This window comes from Nilaparvata lugens, chromosome 3 (genome assembly GCF_014356525.2).
Source record: "Nilaparvata lugens isolate BPH chromosome 3, ASM1435652v1, whole genome shotgun sequence".
Classification (NCBI taxonomy): Eukaryota; Metazoa; Arthropoda; class Insecta; order Hemiptera; family Delphacidae; genus Nilaparvata; species Nilaparvata lugens.
The window spans coordinates 38,528,629-38,548,921 of record NC_052506.1 but is presented as its reverse complement, the minus strand read 5'-3'; the positions used below and the strand labels follow the sequence as shown (position 1 = coordinate 38,548,921).

Genomic DNA, 20,293 nt, shown 5'->3' with positions numbered 1-20,293 from the left:
TTGGAGGTTTTCAGGTATATGTGGTGTAGATTTGAGCAAAAAGAACAATATCCAGGTATGTTGGGACCAAAAAAGACAATATCCACTATAAAAAAATATTTGGTACCAGAAAGAGCAATCTCCACTTTTATTTGCTAAAAATCTAAAATACTACTGTTTTATTTATTGAAATGTTGTTGTAATTGTTAATAACATATTACAACAAAACAATAGAAAATAAATCAGCTCGTATACTCTATTACAAATAAGAGAACAGAAAATTTGCTTCTACTGAAAAATTTACTAAAATGGAGATTGCCCTTTTTGGTTCTAGTAGGCTCAATTGTAGCACTTGGGCGAAGTAGTCCTAGCCTTGGTGCACTCTATAGTTAAATTTTTGACACAAATGGCTTCATGTTGACAATACCTTTGAGTATGTCCGTATTGCTGACATCTTTTGCACTGAGGTATAATATGATTGGTTCGGAGGGCTTCAATTTTTACTCGCATGTAGCATATGTACTGCAAGTTGTAAATATTTTTTTTAGTCTTCTGAATTCTCAAACGTAAGCATGAATAGAGGAAGTCGGATTACATTATCTTTACCGTCTTCTTTATTCTTTCTTATCTTATTAACTACATCAATGATTTTGAACCCCTGATCCATGAGATCATTCTTTAGACCTATTTCTTCTAGATCACAAAAAGGATGGAGATATCTTACCATGACTCTGATAGGCCTTGCTTGTTTATTTTCATACGTGTGCCAATCTAACTTCTTAGAATTTAGGTTAGTGAGTTCTCTGTAATCTTGATCGATTTCAACATTTATTTTCAGTTGTTTGTTGTTGCTCTATATTTCAAGTTGGCTTGTTGCAAAATCTCCTTGATTTCGTTGTAGTTATCAACATTACTCAATACGTTTGGAGGGGGCTTCGGGTTCTTGTTGACACCTCGAATTGAAGATTGATTGTCTCCTACCTTGTTTGTAGATTTGCCATCAGTTTTTGGTGGGGATGCTTTTGTCGGGGATTCACTTGCTTTCCTCTTCTTGGGTCTTCTGAAGTATCCATTCAGTTTCTCCTCTCAGCTCCTCTTCATCTGTTTCGTATCCTCCTGATGCTGCTGCTGCCACCGCCTCTGTTGTTGGTTCCAAATCAAATCAAATGATCTTTATTCACAAAAAAGTAATACAGCAGCAGAAACATTATATAAATAGTGAATATTCCCCACAAAGACAACAAGTCTGGGTGTGGGGAATGAGCACCGTGAACTGCATTATAGCAACTGACAGTTGAAGATTTACAATAAAACAAAAACAAAAAACAATAGAATAAGTATAGTAGAGTAAATAAATAAAAAAGCATCTTTAGAGGATGCGGAGAACACTTAATGTTGTTGACCCTAAATTTCTGTAGTATTAAATATATATATGGAATTAAAAAAAAGAAAAAATGTAGTACGAACTGAATAATTTCAAGAGATATACAGAGTCCTGCATATCCAGAAGAACATTCATAACCAGGGGTGATCTTCAATGGATATAGGCGGATTGGATGCGGTGTCCCTACCAATTTCAAAAAGCCACCTCTTAAGGTAGCATTTAAAGTTGCTAATACTGACATTTTCCATTTTCTTCAGATGGTTTGGGATATTCCTGTACAGAATGTGACATAGATAGTGGCTGTTAGTCCTGGTATAATTATTGAGCAGGCGTGGCAGCACAATGCCAATGTTATTTTGGTGTCTGATATTGTAATAAATTGTAAATTCGATAAAATGAAAATTGTGTTTTTATTATGCCAGATGAAAATTACTAAAACTTTAATATAAATCTGTCTGATATCCAATACATGGAATTCCTGGTAAACTAACTCCGTTGGGTAGCAACTATCCCTATTCAGGCAGTTTTTAATAATTGCACGCTGTGCTACTGCCAGGGAGTTGCGATTGAGACACCGAGCTGAACGGTCGCTTAGTTTGCTCTCTTATCAGTGTTTACCGGTCAAGGCTTTCGTTTTTGCGGCGTGAAATTGCTGGTTCTTTTCTCTGCTAACCTATTGATTTCGTGAGTTCAGGTGTTTATTGGAATTATAAATAGTGAGTTAATATTAAATTAAATCCTGTGGTTAACGAGTGTTAACGGGAGGCAGATGAGCTCATCCAGTTCAGAAAGTAAGAAACGTTCTAGAAATTCACCAGAAGTGCATCAGAATCTTGCTAAACGTCAACAGATTGCAAATATGGGTGAGCAAAAGGTCGGAAATATGTCACTTACACAATTAATGGACTCTTTTAAAAATATTCTAGAGGAAAACATTTCTAAACTTGCTACTAAGGAAGACATTCAAACGCTTAACGCGAGGAGAGGCTTATTGAGCTCGAAACTAGATCACGAAGAAATAATGTGATTTTCAAAGGATTACGAAACGTGGAAAACAATAAATGTGTTGAGAAAGTGAAAGAATTTTGTTCGGAAGTTTTAGGTATAACAAGTGAAATCGAAGTAAATAGGGCTCATTTGTTGGGCAGAGGACCTTCAGTAATCGCGCATATACCAAAAGATGAACATATCATTTTCAACGCAAGTTGAAAAATACAAATTATGTGGTCCATCGGGATTATCCAAAGGACATTCGTGTTATCCGTGCTAGACTGTTGGCATTGAAGAAAGCTATTGATAGGATGACAAACGGAATTAAAACTTATATAGGATTCGATTTCATGTTGGTGGAAGAAATTAAATTCCAATGGTCGAAAGATGGCAACAGGCTGATGGCTGGTACGGAGGACGGAGCGGAAAAACTGAAGGAGATGCTGAGGATGGAGATGCAAACAAACGAATAAGGGTACTAATGTACGCCGATGATATTGTACTCTTGTCAGACTCTCCTGTTAGCTTACAAAGGATGATAAATAATATGAAACAGTATTGCGAGCAGTGGAATCTAACTGTCAACCTGGAAAAATCAAAAATTTTAGTTTTCAGAAACGGTGGAAGAATGGGTAGAAATGAGCGCTGGTTTTTTGGAGGCAATGAAGTGAAACAAGTTAACAGTTATAAATATTTGGGGATGACATTCACACCAAAAATGAGCATGGAGCAGCACATGAAGGAGAGGATACAGATTGCAAAATTGAGTTCGAATGTTTGTTGGAACAGAGTGATAAATGACAATAAAATAAATCTTGAAGCTAAATCGGTATTATTTAATGCATGTAGTAGAGCAATAATCTGTTACGCGGCACAAGTGTGGGGGTTTCAGAAATTTGATAGCATTGAGAAATTAAAACGATTGTATATTAAAAGATTGTTCGCTTTGCCAAATAACACACCAAATTACATGTTGTTTCTTGAAACGGATGAAAGGCTGATTTTCGAGTATACATTGAAGCTTCATTTTCAATACATCAATAAAGTTTTGAAAATGGGGAATGTCGCTCTGGGAGGGGGAAATAGCAACGCGCTACACTTTTACGCTACGAGCTACGCGGTCCCCTCACATCAAGCTCGCACAAGCCATGCGTCTATTTGAAAAACGAGAGATTCTCAGTTATATTTTATTCTTCAATACTCATAGTTCAGATTGATAGAATAGTTTTTATGTTCAATAGAAAAGTAGCTTGTTTTTGTGGCTTTAAGTTCATAAAATTATATTGTTAGATTTTAAGAGAACCATTGTGACTAGATGTTGTATAGAATGCATAATATGGATATTTTTGAAGATACAAATGCAGAGTGAGGCTCATAGCATAACTATATAACATATAACTATATTATATACAAAAGACTAAGTATTTTGTATGCTACATTTTGACAATACAGTGGTGAGCTGGGCCCATAGAAATAGATGACATCTATTATTATGGCTGGGCCGGGCAGTAGGGGTGCGGCGCTAACGTTGCTCCTCTCAATATTGTTTTTGTTGCTAAATAAAGAAAAGAAACTCGTTCTTTGCATTCTCGTATGAGTGGCATTCTCATCCCTCATGTCAGTTTCAGAGGGAAGTTTGCCAAGTTCGGACGTGCGTGGTAGACTTTTCGTAGTGAAGCACGTGGTAGATTTTTCGTAATTTTTCGTTGTGAAGCACGTGGTAGATTTTTCGTAGTGAAGCACGTGGTAGATTTTTCGTAATTTTTCGTAGTGAAACACGTGGTAGATTTTTCGTAATTTTTCGTAGTGAAGCACATGGTAGATTTTTCGTAATTTTTCATAGTGAAACACGTGGTAGATTTTTCGTAATTTTTCATAGTGAAACACGTGGTAGATTTTTCGTAGTTAGTGCATTGATGGTGACAATTTTTTCACACAGTTCGATTATGAATTTATTTATTTGTGATCCCTTCTGAGTGATTACACACAAAAATATAGTTTTGTAGAAATATCAGTTCGGCGTGATGTGCTCCTGTTACTCCAAACAAGTTTGAAACAATTAGTGATGGATGAATCGGACTTAAATTGTTTAATTTGTGGTAACAAACTAGATGACAATATTGTAGTTGTAAAGAATGGAATCAATGCTATTTCTGAAGCCAGCAAAAAAAGAAGAGACAGTTTACATGAAAAACTACGAGGAAAGAGTACTATTAAATTACACAAGTTATGTAGGCAACAATACACAAGACCTTCGAGTATTCAAGCAGCTATAAAGACACTAGATGAACAAAATGAACCCAGTACATCAACCACTGGAGTTACTCGTAGAACCCATCAGGACAATTTTGATTTTAAGTTGTGTTGTTTTATTTGTGGAAAATCAGCAAATTACAGCTCTAAAATTCCAACTCAATATAGAAAACCATTTCACGAAGTAACGACGATCGAGTTCAAAGAAAGTTTTTTACAAAAGTGCAACGTTAGGAGTGACATATGGGGTGAAAATGTAAAAGCCCGACTTCTAAGTGCAATAGACTTAGTAGCAGCAGAAGCGCGCTATCACAAACATTGCTACACAGAATTTACTAAATCTAAACCGATTGAAACACAAAAAGGTAGACCTCAAACCAAATTAGCTTCTACATTTACCAAAGTATGTAACTATATAGAAAACAATGATGAGTGCCAATATACTATAAAAGAAGTTCAGGATATTTTTAAATCTTTAGCTGATGATGATGCTGCTTATTCTGACAAACACTTAGGAAAGCTTCTCCAAGAGCATTTCAAAGAGAGACTAACATTAACAAATGTTTCTGGTAAAAAGAATGTTTTCTGCCTTACTGACAATGTGCATAAAATTGTGGACAATTGGTATAGAAACAGGGTTCTTGATCTAGAAGAAGAGAAGAAGAGGATTGTTTCAGCTGCTGCCTCAATAATAAGAGAAGACATACAAAGGAAAACCTATGACTTCAATTCGTATCCAGATTTGGAAACAATTAAATCAGGTGGAAAAATCTCATCCCCGAGACTCTTGAAATGTTCATGTCACAGGTTACAAAGAAGAGGAATTCAATTGAATCACAAAAAGTCAATAAGAAATGTATTGTTATAAGTCATGCTATAATATCTGCTGTGAGACCAAGATCATTCCTTTCACCTATACAGACAAGCCTAGCTTTGACTTTACATCGACTGTATGGTTCTAAACATTTAATAAACATGTTGTCTTCAATGGGAGTGTGTGCATCATACAACGAAGCTTCGACTTACATAACGTCACTAATCAGTGCTGGCTCCCCAATTATTGAACCTGATGGATTTCTTCAACACGTTTTTGACAATGCCGACGTAAATATTCGAACCTTAGATGGACTAGGAACTTTTCATTCCATGGGAGGCATTCAGTGCATCACACCAGGTTCTTGTGTCCAAACTCAAACTACTGTGAAGAGGATTTCAAGTGGATCATTTCAAAACATTGAAAGTATTCGTGAGTATGTGTATCCAATGAAGAAAAGAAATGCTGGTCTGTCTAACATGATCATTGAAGACTTGGATAAACTGAAAGAAGTTGGAAGTGTGTAATGTTTACCTTCAGAATATTTGCATCCCCTCAACTTCGTATGGCTTTCTCATGTACACTCACAGCCTGGGTGGAGTGGATTTATGACCAACCTAATGACAAACTCAGCAGAATGTCAAACAACATACATTATGGCAGTACCATTTATTAATTTGGATCCCAGCAATATGTCAACCATCTACACAGCATTGCTTTTTGCAGCTGACCAAAGTAAGAAACGAAATCAAACCTGTATTGTTACATTTGATCAGCCTCTTTTCTGAAAAGCTATGGATATAGTAGGTGCCTCTGATAAAGACAGTAAAATATCGAAAACTGTTGTCCGTTTGGGAGGATTTCATTTACTGATGTCTTATATGGGAGCTATTGGGAAGATTATGGAAGGAAGTGGTCTAGAAGATCTCTGAGGCACAGTGTATGGAAAAGCTACAGTAAGTCATATGATGAATGGGCATGCTTATGACAGATGTCTTCGAGCATTTACACTAACAGTAGCAGCTCTAATGAAAATTGCTAGAGAGCAGTTTCCTGATATCCAACACTGTTTTGATGAAGTTGATGAAGTAGGCTATGTAGAAAAATTATTTCAGGAGAAATGTCAACAAAACATGCATTAGAGAACCCCTCGCTATTAGAAAAACTCAATCAATTGGATGAATGTATGAAAACCATTGAAAAGACAAGCAGGACAGCTAAGTTGTGGCTGCAGCTTTTTCACACTATAGATTTAGCTCTTAATTTTGTGTATGCTGAGAGGACAGGAGATTGGATTATGCATTTAAAATGCACAACAGATATGCTTCCATATTTCCATGCATCAGGCCACTTGCCTTATGCAAAGTCTGCACATATTTATGCCCAAGAAATGACCAAAATAACTGAAAAACTCTCTGAAAAAGAATTAGATCTTTTCATCAACAAGGGATATTTTACTGTGAAAAGAACAACAAGATACTGGTCAGGAACATGGACAGACATGTGCATAGAGCAATGTCTGATGAGGCCAATGAAATCTGTAGGAGGACTCACTCATGGAAGGGGAATGAATGAAAGTACTGTGAATAAATGAATTCTTGGGACACCATACTTCATAAAGATTAATGAAGCATTAGAGGAGTTCTTAGACATTTCTATTACCTAGCAGTATGCCCCATTCTATCAGAGTGGAGATGTAGATATTTGGGAGCTATTGAGCTTAACCAGGAAGCATTTATTGATTTTTTGAACGGCAAGGATAGGGTAAAGCTGGCATTATTTTGTAGAGATGCTTGGCGCTATAGGTGGCAATTAATTCAAGAGTTTAATTACTGACGTATTTCAATAATTTAATAGTTTGGTTTGATATTAAAATACTAATGAACCCCCATTATTAGTGTTGTTCTTATTATTATACATCATCTCAATAGTTGTCAATGTTTGTAATTGAGGTCAATTTGGTGCTGTTTCGTTCTCATCTTGATCATTTCCACTCAAAGGTATAGGCCTATATACTTTTGAAAAAGAAAGAATTAATCCATTTTAATTTAAGAAATGAAATAGCGTAACATGGATATTTCCTTCTTACGCATGTTTGGTTAGTGCCATAGTAAGTTGTATATTTTGTAATTTAGTCATTGGGTACTCTTTTCCGACTTTTTTTTTCTCAGGTTGTTTAATTTAATTTGTGTATTATCAAGAAATTTGATCATTATGTTTTATTTGGACTTTATTATTATTTTTTTTTCTTAAATAAAGAAAGAAATTGGATCACATTAGAAATATAAAATGTTAGAATGCTTCTGTTTTATCCAAAGAGACTCATTTATTTATTCTATTTTGATTTGAAGAATGTGTTTTCATTTATCTTAGTAATTCGGAATTTCCGGCTGACGGTCTTTGACCAAGCCGTATAGTGTATGCAATATTTTTAAATAATACTTCTGGTAAAATATTGTTTTTTTTCAATAAAGCACTTTTATATCTATATCTATCTATCTATCTATCTACTGCCAGGGGCTCCAAGGTTGCCAATGAGGCCTCTCCCCAGGCCAGGATACCATATGAAATTATAGATTGAATATATGAAAAGTAAACTACTCTGAGTTGAGAAAGAGGAAGAACTTCTTTCAGAAGTCTGAATGCATATATAATTCTTCGAACCCGCTGCCTTAGGTATGCAACATGAGGAGCCCAACTCAGTCTGTGATCTATTATCACTCTATGGTGTCGCTTGGTTGACACTTCACTGCTATCATTCTCAACATTTTTCTCCTTATTATTTGATTTAGTTTCTAAAACCAGTAATCTAGCCTGTAATATTGTTGCAAACGATTTTTCAGTTCAAAATTATCTTTTTCAGATTGTTTGAATTTTTATCTACATCTTTCCACGCTTCTAATAGAAATATTTCATGGGTCGTTTTAAGTAGGTCAGTCTTTACTACAACTGTTTCGACCAATCCATTTTCATTATTTATCGGAATAATAATTTCAGATTTATTAACATCTGACATAGCTGACTAGTGATGAAACAATAGAATGACGTTTAGCACTTCCCTAAATAGAGTTTTCCGATCCGGGCAACGCACATAGTAACTACCGCACGCGCGTACACGCACACAAACCAACGAGCACTATTTCGGAATCCCGATTTTACTGGATACAGCAGTTCGTTAACCTACAATTGGAAATAATAACATGAGCTCTATAAAACACATCCGTTCGCTATCGCTTCTAAAAGCTGACTGACGATCTTATGTATAACACTTGAAGAGGTTCCCAGATTCCTTGTACTATTTTCACAATTACTGTAGAAATCTGACGATTGCCGCAGCCCTGGCTGCTGGTTAAGTCTACACAAGTATCAGAAATAAGTAAGTGACAAAATATCTATTCTTCCTATTATTTTATCGGTGAGCGTAAAAACGAATAAGCATTACGCGCTAAGATTGTACCGATTATAGCTATTTTCACATATGAGCAGGCTTATATTCATGCTTTCCAATTGCATTTTTCAAACTCTGATTATTTGTTTTCAAACTCTGGTTAAATGATATTTTTTTGTTTTTACGCAGCCTCAAATGAAGCAAGTGGACCATTTGGGAGGGAACTTTGAGATTTTTTCTGAACATATTCCGGTTCTAAACTTGGTTGAAGCAATTAAATGTCTTCAGATACCTGGATTCCACGATTTCAGTGTAATGCATCTTATAAACCCAAGTGAGTAATGTGCTCAAGACCCAATCAGTCAATCAATTTTTGAAATAACTCATTTTAAGTTGTAATTATCGTTCAACAGCCTTTAAAGTTGAGGTAAGAATATTGGCATTTCATTTAGTGAATTATTTAGTTTTAGATATATTATGTTAATACAACAAAATATGATTGGCCGTATCGTATATAAATGTCATCTACTTTTTTATAAATAACTACTTTTAAGGCGTCTAGTGTTTAAAAATTACAAATAATGCCATTATCAATAGCTGATGAATACTACAATAAATTAATGTCGCTACACCATCATCTATCAATTATATCGCCTATATTCTCACTGTGAAAGTATTCAGTGCTACTGATAGCACTCGTTGCTATAAAGCAACTGTGCTTTAGTTTTAGCCACTGCAATTAGCAGTTTCATCTGAAAATTTTTAATCAAATTCCGATGCCAATTTATCCACTTTGGATTTTGTAAGATTGCCTTAAGTTAGTGATGATATAGATGATGTGTAATTATGATAGGAATGTTTAGCAAATCATCAGTGTAAGAAGCATTGAAACATAGTGAACGATTTTGCAGTATTCAAATAGTTATACTTTAAATTGAAAATCTAAGAACAATTTTTTTTAACTTTTATTCACAACATGTCTCAACATATTTAGTGCCACTTGATTTTTAGTGCCACTTGAAAATGGTATTGATATGTTGAAACATGTTGAGAATAAAAGTTTTTTTAAAAAAGGTTACTTCGATTTTTCATTTCCAGATGAATAAGAGTAGCCCTTTAAATTTTCAAGTATTCACTTGGTTATATCTTTAAGTACAAAAAAAAAACTAATCCCTAGTTAAATTTTGATCTCTGATCAACCTTTACTGACAATCGAAACTTCGCATAGCTTTGCTATCGATGTATCTCAATTATATTTTTTATCATTGTAGTAATAACTGATATTTGTGATTTTTAGTGCCAAAATCGACCTTCAAATACATGCGTCTGATGATGAATTTCCTGCTGTTTGCTGATCATTCCTTGGTGTCCCTTCGCCAGGTGTTTCGCCGCGTAGCTGATTCCAGAATAAAGCGTGACAACTTGCTTGAAGCGAGAAATAAATTGAAGGAAGACATCAGCCAGAGAGCTAAGCAAAAAAAAACCGAGGAGAGCAGGCTTTCCAATGTAAGGAACGTCAGTTAGTTTCATTATTATTAGAGAATTCTTTTTATTATAGCTACCGGTAGTTAAAAATGAAAAATACCGTCTGCGAATGAAAAAGACGAATAAAATTCCTGTGCATCGAAATATTTACAGCAGATACACTTTGAAATTCATATATGACTAATAGGTGACAAAAATTAATTTATGTTTTTCACTTAATATCATGACATACCAATGATCTGTCATTATTGTCATCAAATTTGTCCAATAGTTCTAAATTTTTATCATTCGATTAGTCTGTACATGTGAGTAGAAAAAGTGGTATACGTTACTATTATTCAATTTGAATTAGCTACGCTAACATAGTTTACGGTCTTCAAGATAACTCCGTTAGGATATCACCTAACACTATAGTGAGGTCCACGTTATAAATGGCAGTGTTTGATTAGCAATGGTATTGCTATCTTTTCTATCATTCAACAAAGCGGATAGCGCTATCTCTTTCTCGCTTTGATCTGTTGCCAGATCGTTTTTCAACAATATAGAATTAATTTACAAAATATTTCATCTTAATTATGAATATTCATTATTAAATTATTGAAAAATATTATTTCTTGCATAATAAAATATAATTGATTATTTTAAACGAGAATGAACAGTTAATATATAACTGTTTATCAATAAACTTGTATCAGCTACCGTCTATAGAAGGCATTGACAAGACTGAGGATCGGCAACGTTGTTCTCCTATCTTTCTCCACTGCCGTGGACCTCACTATAGATCCATTCATCTCTCATCAACCTCCCCATTACCCACGCAGGCCAAACACAAACATGTAGAAATAACCAACATTTTTGTACATACAAAATATGTAAATGCCTCGAAAACCCTTCATGTATATGACATAAAATTAAAACAAATTGAATTTTGCAAACGCGATCACTAACTGGTTTTAATTAATTAGTCATTCTTCAACTCATTAGTACGCAAGCATAGAAGAACTTCTACTTCTGCTATAATTTCGATAACAAATAATCTATACCTAGTATGAATTATGGTGGTGAATAATTTTTTGTTGCATTATTCAAATGATGTGTAATATTTTTACAAATAGAGAATGAAAATTTTCTATTACATCAGTTGTGACGTCACGGCACTCACGTATTTTATGCTTCCTGAATTTGCCATGAATGAAAACTATGGTATTGATCTAATTTGTTTCCAGATTGATTCTCAAATAGATAACAAGATTGCCTCCCTGAGTGAATTGAACGAGGAAAAAGAGAAATGGCAGGAACAGTGTGACAAAGTCAAGGCAGAACTCACTAAGATCACCGAAGTTCGTGACAAGCAATACAATGAAACGCATATGGTGAGTGATCAGCGAACAATAATGATCCAGAAGAGATAAAATCAATCATCAAATTCACACCATCAAAGAAGAGTTAGTCCTTTCATTCTATTTTTGGTTCTTCTTCGGCCAATGAGGAGTTTTCCACGAGCAAACGCAGTTTTCCATTTTCAAAGTGGTCTTATAATATTTATTCACTATTCAAAAATTATCAATAATTTATAAATTACGAATTTTATTTCAATTCGCTTTATGACAAATGATTGCAACATTCTTTAAGCATGGTTACTTCAATTAGAATGTTAAAAAATAAATTTTGTTATCTTTCAGGAAGCTAGAATTAATAACCGATTAAAAATTATAACTTCTATATTTTACCTTTTCTTGCTATAAAAAATTAGGAAAGATTAGGAAAATCTGAGGCAACGTTACTATTGTATGGCCGATTTCAGTCAGATCCCTCATTACTGAATTTATTCATACTGACTGCTAAACTCATTCCGAGTTTTAACGAAGTTTCCCTTCCATTTTGACGTATGCAAGAGTAAAGGTTTAAAATTATCCACTGCCTTTTACCATCATTTGTTGGTGTTATTATCATCTGCTGAAATGTAAGCTGTAATAATATTTTCGCCACACTGCACAGAAAGCAGCTGTTTTCCAGTCCCTACGTAGATCCGACAGACATTGTTTGCAGACGACTCTCGCCTGACGTAAGAAACAGGGTTCTTTCCGGCTAAGGCCGGATTCAATATTCTTATTCAATTTATTATTCTTCTATAGCTGATGCCAAAAAGTTAGGCGGCTTTGTGGGTCACATGGTGTAACCTACTCACACCTGATGCAATGCATCTATTTACTGTCTATTTTGATTTAAAAATCATCACCTAAGCCAAGCTAGATGACAACTCTACTTGACAACATCAGCTGTTGGAAAGCACAAGAGACCCACGAAACCGCCTAACTTTTTAACAGGTATAGCGTCAGCTATACCTGTAGTGTGACGAAAAATATCGTACTCGACTCTCTTAGAAAGGTGTTTACGGTATTCGGATAACATATTCCCGGGCTCGGCAAGCCTCACCCGGGAAACTATCTTCATACCGTAAACACTAACTTTCTGTGCTTGTAGCGTAATATAATATTCTGTCTTTTTCAGATTGAAAATGATTTGAAAGAATTTCAGAAGAGGCTAAAAGTTCACAAAAATGTCCACAACACATCGACTGGCTCTTCCCAGCATTTGAGTTTGGAAACACTCAAAATGAAAGCCAGTAATTTGAAAGAGCAGAAATCTGAATTACAGCAGCAACTCACTACTCGTCAAGTAGAACTAGATTTCAAATTGAAATTCCAGAGTGAATACCCTTTTTTGAAATCAAAGCTTGAAGAAGTAGTTGATCTTCTTCAACAAAAAAGGTGACTATAATTATTTCAATAAATCCCTTGATGTTAATTGGTTCTTAATAAATTCTATTCGATACAAATAACTTTCAACTTGCTTTTTAATTGAAATTTACTAAAGTTACGCTGAAAGTTTCCCAGGTGTAGAGAGAGTAGTTGAATAGTTTACTTACTTCATTCATCTCTAATCTCTAAATTAAACTAAGAATGGAATACTAAAGCAAAAGTTCTATTTGTTCTTAAATTCTAGGCGCGCAAGTTATTTTCTTTTTACCCCAACCTTAACCTTATATGAATTCATTCCAGAGAATCTATCATATACTCAATTTTAGTAAAGAGTACTTAATTTCGATTTTTATTATTCATCACATAACCTAGTTTACATTTTATGGATAATAGTTAATGATGATGCTTTTATAACTGAAACCGGAACTATTATTGATATTCCATCCATAAGGTACAACCTTCAAGTCTGTGCTGATTCAGACTAATCTTTCAGTTATAAAATTTCCAATACCTCTTATTTAAAAATATCTTACCAACAATGGGCTTATTAACACAACAGTGGAATGTTAAATTAACACAACCTGAGATCTTGAGCGAATAAAACAAAACTTACCAGAGCACAAAGCTACTCTCTTCTTCATCAAAAAGTCAAGTCAATGCACGTGGTAATTCTTAGTATATTCTAGAATCCACTCCCTCTTCTTTCTGATGTTCATTTATTGATTTTATATCCCTTTACATCAATCTACCTTGCACAGCAAGTCTTCCTTGACTACTGTTTCACGGTAGTGGAATTTACTACCTGAGAAAATTGTCTTTTATCATCATTTGACCTTTTCTTGAAAAAATGGTAAATTCAATTTTATAATTAATTGTAGTACCAAATGTTCATTCATCATAGTTCCATATTTTTTCACAGTTATAATTAGTTGTATAATTCAAATGTAATTCCAGTTACTGTTACTGTCTTATTTTAAAACTTATTGACGTGTGTACCGTTCAGGTTTTCTAATGGATGTATGAGCCGTACAAACTTGAACTACTTTCACACTCTTTAGCAATGCGCAAATGTTGAACATTTAAGTTCATCAGAGTTGACTCTATAATTGCACCAATCAGAATATGGATATGGGATTGGCACACTATTTAAAAGTTCACGGTTTATAATAATTTTGAACGTTGTAATTCAGTGCAGCCTTGATTAACAAATAATTCATGTAATTTCAGGTTGGTAACAAACAAACAAACGCAGTTGGCTCAGGAATTGTCTACAATTGAAGATAATGTGAAATTGTTGGAGTCGCAAGCAACCAATTCCACTTCTGAATTGGATAAGAGTGAAGAGAATTTGAACGGTTTGCGACTGAAATGGTCTTTGGAAGAATCATCATTGAAGGAAGCTTTAAATGAGAATCATTGGTTAGTTGTTGTTGTTGTTGCATTAATACTGTTATGAGTCTTCAATCATTTGCTACTGAATGCAAAATTTACTATCTGATTTGTAATTCATGATATAACATAATTCTTGTCGACAGAAATACTGTTAATGTATTCACTAATTATTGCAATGTATTCGGAGCAAGCTCCGTCCGTGCTTATTGGAAGTAACAATTTTTCGGTCCCAATTTCATATTATGAAATGATAACCAATGTTGGTTGTCCAAAAAAAATCTTGAAATTGTCTCTTCAAAGACGTAAACCTCCTTTACTGTAATTTCTACTAGCTGTCAGGCACCAAAAATTCTAGGATTCCTCAAGGTATACTTGATCCACTCCCTGAATGTTTCCAAGTCTAGTTAAGATCTTTTATTGTTGAAGTGTCTCCTATATAATATTGAAAAATGTAGCTTGATAGTTATTGGATAGCAATTCAAGAAAACATGAACGGTTTGAAACGCAAATCAAGCAAATACTGAACTGATGCACCTCAAAGTCAGAATTTCGATTTTCAACCTACATGTTTTAGAATTTTATTATTTTACTAGCAGGTAACCCGTGCCTCACAAGAGTCTAATTAAGAACTTGACCTATTGGAATATGTAATAATTAAAAATAGACCTATAACCATCCTCAGTGAATTAAGAATCTATATACAAAATTTCAAGTTAATCAGTCCAGTAGTTGAGACGTGATGATGCGGTATTCGTGAATGTCCTATCCCGTACACCACGAAGCCAATTCTTTCCTTTATTATAATATTATAGATTTCGTAACTTCACATTCACATATTCGAAATGTAATAACAGGTTGAATTGGATCCACTACACTGCCATGTAAATTATTTGATTGTTTTTCAAATTGAATTGGTAAAAAAAAGAAAAATTGTGATTATTGTTTTCTATTTTCAGTAAAAACAAATCTGTTTATAAAAAATATAATGAATTGATGGCGCAAAGAGTTGAATTGGATAATGAGTTGGAGTTTCTAGACAAAAAATTAAAAGAAAATGAAAAGAAATTCAAGGTTATCACAGATACATGCATTGAATACTATGAAGCGGATCGGTTAAAGGTGAGTGAAGTCTTTCACAACAAACTTTTCTGTAATAAGTTGAATTATTCAAAAATATCAATCCTAGAATACAATATCAATCTAGGGCGGTAAGTTCGATGGTGCGGATCATAAATTGTAATAAATAATATTATAATTAACAATATATATTATTATTATTTAACAATACTCTTGCCTGTGCAGATTTGAGAGATTTATGATGTTATGCTTTAAAAAACTCACAACCTCAAAAGCTTTGCCTTCAGTCTTCTATGCTCTATGAAAATTACTTTAATTTGTATTGATTTCAAGTCCTTTTACACTATTAATAATTTTATTTTTAATAATAATTATTGTTAAACGAAAATCCAAATTAAATGCTGTAATTCACCCCGAAGATTTCTGCTACTGCAAATATTGACGACAGGGTAAACAGCTAGATGGAAATTCGATCCACCTCATAATAATTATTGATTAGCATTTGCATAATTGCAATATCTCAGTAATTTACATCAATTTTATTTTTGTTAATATGTAATTGTATGTATGATTTTTGTACAAAGAAAAAATAAATTTGAATGGAATTCAACTGCTAACTGCAAAAAGATAATAAATCCATAAAACTAGATCACATTTCATTATAAATCATTATTAGATGATATGTTTTCTGCTGAAAGGAAGCACATCTTATTATTATATTATGCCTTCTTTAGCAGCTGTAAAGTAGTGTCAACTTCAGAAAGGAAACATCCAGCAGTTTTTCCTTCTCTGCTGTGAATAGTGGTTACGGACTTTGAAAGAGAATTTCTTCCATTAATGCAGCAAGTGATTTAGGCCCGCCGCAAAGTAGACCCACGTTTATCCACGTTCAAGGTCAAGCAAACCCACATGCTGGGCTGAGTCTGTCAATGCAAAGTGAACCCACGGTAGAGTGGAACATGGCTACCTCAACAAAAGCCAAGTATAGCCGACAAAACTCGACAAAAGCTGAGTATAGCCGAAAAACCGCATCTCAGCTAGGTAATAAATGAGATTACAGGTCAACGTCAAAAAATTAAAAATTATCAATCCTTATTCTAAGGACTTGAAGAATATATTTTTTAAGTCCTTATATTATGGTATGTTTCCTTGCACCAGTAAGTCCACGTCTTGTATATGTGGAATGTTTAACAATTGGTGTTGTTGTTGGAGTAGGATATATGTGGTGTGTTGATACTGCTGAGGATGGGCAATGTTCTGATGATGAAACTGTAGCTTGGATTGTTTCTGCCTACTCTTCACACGCCTGAAGTGCATTTATATTCTAGGCTTTAGACACCTTGGATGCTTCTTGAATGTTCTTGATGGAGGTAGTTGTGGTTGTTGAACTTGCAGCTGTTGGAAAGCTCTGACTAGGTTGGCTAGTTGCTCAGCTAGAGGTTTAAAGTGTTTCACATGTTCTTCTTCTGCAATCTGTCTACCCAGCATCATTTCCTTATGCCTCCTTTTGATTTCATGCTTCAGCCTGGCCATCTCCAATATGGTTGGAGCTATTTCCTCGAATGTTGGTTTATGATTTCTTCCTTTGATATACATACTGGTCAGTGGTCATCAGCATACTAAGGTTAAAGAGTTTGAGCACAGCTATTTATAAAGCTTGGGGTGAATGAACCCATGACCCTGCAAATCCCAACCTATACTTGAAAATTGTGCATTGATTTAGCTAAACAGAGCTGTGAGTGACCACTGGGTGTACACTGAGTGCCACTGTACAACCAGTGTTAGTGTATAACCAGTGGTCACTCATTGTTCACTCAGTGCCACTGAGTGAACACTGACTAAACAGTAGTGAACACTAAGTGTTCACTGGATGACCTTAATCTAGAGTGACAGGTCCCCCATGGTCAACCTTATCTAGATTGACAGGATCACATGGACATATTGATCTAGAGTGATACGTCTCCATGGCCATCTTAATATAGAGTGATAGACCTATAGGGCTAGAGACTAGAGTGACAGGTCCTCTATGGAACCTCCAAAGGTAAATTTTTATTTTATTTTTCTAGATATATTTTCCAAATCCTTTTAATAATTATAATATTGTTGAATATTTTTTTAGAATTTTTATAATTCCTGGCTAAGCAGCTCCCTTATTTACATCAGACACTCCCCACTGCATTCCATCAACTCTAGATATACCGGGTGATTACAAATGAAATAGACAACTTCAATAGCCTGTACAAAATTAAACTAGTGTATTTCAACATAGTAAGTGATATAGGTTTGTAGGGAATCTCTTAAAGTTTATGTTGGTAGAACTGTTGCTGGCTATTGTTGGCTGCTCCGTGTTACAACAGCCAGTTTAGTTTAGCAATATGGCCGCTACTCAAGTGAAGAAAGCTTATTGTGTTCTTGAATTAGCCAAAACAAACTCTGTTACTGTTGTGCAGCGTCATTTCAGAACAAAATACGGTAAACCACCACCAACAAGGCAATCAATTTATGACTGGTATGAACGTTTTGAAAGCAGTGGATGTGTGTGTAAGAAGAAGAGTACTGGAAGACCTTCTGTTACAGAAGAAAAAATTGATAGTGTTCGTGATGTTTTTGTACGAAGTCCAGGAAAATCGACTAGATCAGCGAGTTTAGAATTGCAAATTCCTCAACCTACTGTGTGGAAAATTCTGCGGAAACGTTTGAAAATGACACCTTATAAATTGCAGTTAGTACAAAGTTTAAATGTCAATGATAAAGTTGTACGTAAAAATTTTTGTCAAGAGATGCAACATTGTCTTGAAAATGACGACACATTGTTTAATCGCCTAATTTTCAGTGATGAATGCACTTTTCACATTAGTGGAAAAGTTAACAGACATAATGTATGAGTATGGGGAACAGAAAACCCAAGAGAGACTGTACAGCATATACGCGATTCTCCTAAAGTGAACGTGTTTTGCGCTTTATCTTGTGAAAAGGTTTATGGGCCTTTCTTCTTTCAATAACCATCAGTAACCGGAAGAATTTATCTGGACATGTTAACTGAATGGTTAATGCATCAACTCCATGAAGATAGTTGTAACTTCATTTTTGTACAAGATGGAGCTCCGCCTCACTGGTACTCAGACATCAGAGGGTATCTGGATGAACATCTTCCTAGACGATGGATCGGCCATGCAAGTGAGGAAAACGTTGTGTTTCAGCCGTGGCCACCTCGTAGTCTGGACCTAACGCCCTGCGACTTTTTCTGCGACTATGTAAAAGATAATGCTCTTGCTACAGTTAACTGTGAGATGCTTAGTCGTGTGTGGTCAGAATTTGACTACCATGTTGATATCTGTCGTGTTGCAAATGGTGCACACATTGAACATCTGTAAATTTTCAATAAAAACTTCAAGAATTCTTCTATGTAATCATGTAAGTAATGATCTAAACTTTTAAATAATAAATTCTCTACAAGCTATTCAAACTGTCTATTTCATTTGTAATCACCCAGTATTTTTTAAGTCCTAAGGATTGATAATTTTTAATATTTTAAAATAATTTTCAATATTTTTTAATAATTTTAAATATTTTTTTAAATTTTAATTTAATTTTTTTGACATTGACCTTTAACCTGTAATCTAATTTCTTACCTAGCTGAGATGCTTGTCCCAGAACATACAAAATCTATCTACTACTAGTTTTGATATATTGTGAGACAATAAAAGAATGTCTTTTGAAATCATGGTGTCATCATTTTTATCCGACCCATAGTTATTTTTTAATTAATGATTATGTTCATCAATGTCGAAACATTTCGAGCAAAAAACATGAAATCTTCTACATGCTAGAAACATGTAGTGTAGCCTATCGGTGTACTTTATGATTTATTAGAGATGTAGTTGACGACGCATGCGCTAGTTGTAGGCATGCGCAGTACAACAAACGAGTGACCCATGTTCCACGAAACTTGTGAACGAATCACAAACCGATCCACGCGTGAATATCAAAGACCTTAAAGAGATGCATCTTTAAGGTCTTTGGTGAATATTAATTTTGTGATATGTTTTTGGCTGGGTGCAGTTTGCAGCGCGCCATTGCTAGCAATGTTTTTACAAAACTTTCCATGGCGTGGATAAGCGTGGGTCTACTTTGCGGCGGGCCTAACTGTTTTAGCTTCTACAATATTCAATTTGGTCAGAAAAATATTTTCATTAAGAAATAACTTTTTGTTTCAGCTCAAAGAGTGCAAAAAGGCATTGTTAGAGAAACTAGAAACTGGGAACCTTACGGCTGAAAACATGAAGTCTTCCATTTAATATTAGACTTGTAAAATGTTCACATATGTATTTTTGACAAATATTATTTTTATTATTATTCTATCATGATGTCTAGAATAGTGACTAATAGATTCATGCATTTTTAATAATTTTTCTTAAGTACGATAGCCATTATTGTTGTCTTGCAGTTAACTGGCTTAAACAACCATTAACCAATTTATTCATAAATATATAAATGATTTTAATTGTTTTTGTTCACTTATTCATTCTAGCCTCATTTTGTTTCCTCTCAAACACTTCAATTTGAACTCTTGGGCTCTCAAAGATGAAAAAATACACTCAACATGTACCGTACTTCAAGACTAGTGGAAGTTCTCTGAGTAGGTGCAGACTATAGAGTATAGATGATTCAGTTACGAAGAAAGCCTTTACACCTCTGCAATTTCAATCTTTTCCTAGTGACTGAACCGTCCGTGGAAGCTAAAATAATCACGAAAAAATATTTTTCAG

General features: G+C 34.5%; 1 protein-coding gene across 2 annotated transcripts in view; it reads left to right on the top strand.

The window, feature by feature from the left end:
* Positions 1-20,033, top strand: part of LOC111054428 (flagellar attachment zone protein 1) — a 52,916-nt gene extending 32,883 nt beyond the window's left edge. The window contains exons 1-8 of one of the 2 annotated variants that reach the window (XM_022341474.2): positions 8,585-8,796; positions 8,998-9,142; positions 10,106-10,314; positions 11,520-11,666; positions 12,805-13,064; positions 14,283-14,474; positions 15,404-15,566; positions 19,742-20,033. In XM_022341474.2, coding sequence (XP_022197166.2) covers positions 9,004-9,142; positions 10,106-10,314; positions 11,520-11,666; positions 12,805-13,064; positions 14,283-14,474; positions 15,404-15,566; positions 19,742-19,822 — 1,191 coding nt within the window. In that variant the 5' untranslated portion in view covers positions 8,585-8,796; positions 8,998-9,003 and the 3' untranslated portion in view covers positions 19,823-20,033. Of the gene's footprint in view, positions 1-8,584; positions 8,797-8,997; positions 9,143-10,105; positions 10,315-11,519; positions 11,667-12,804; positions 13,065-14,282; positions 14,475-15,403; positions 15,567-19,741 lie in introns of those variants that run through there. The other variant, XM_022341468.2, reaches the window with a different exon arrangement.
* Positions 20,034-20,293: the final 260 nt, after the last annotated feature.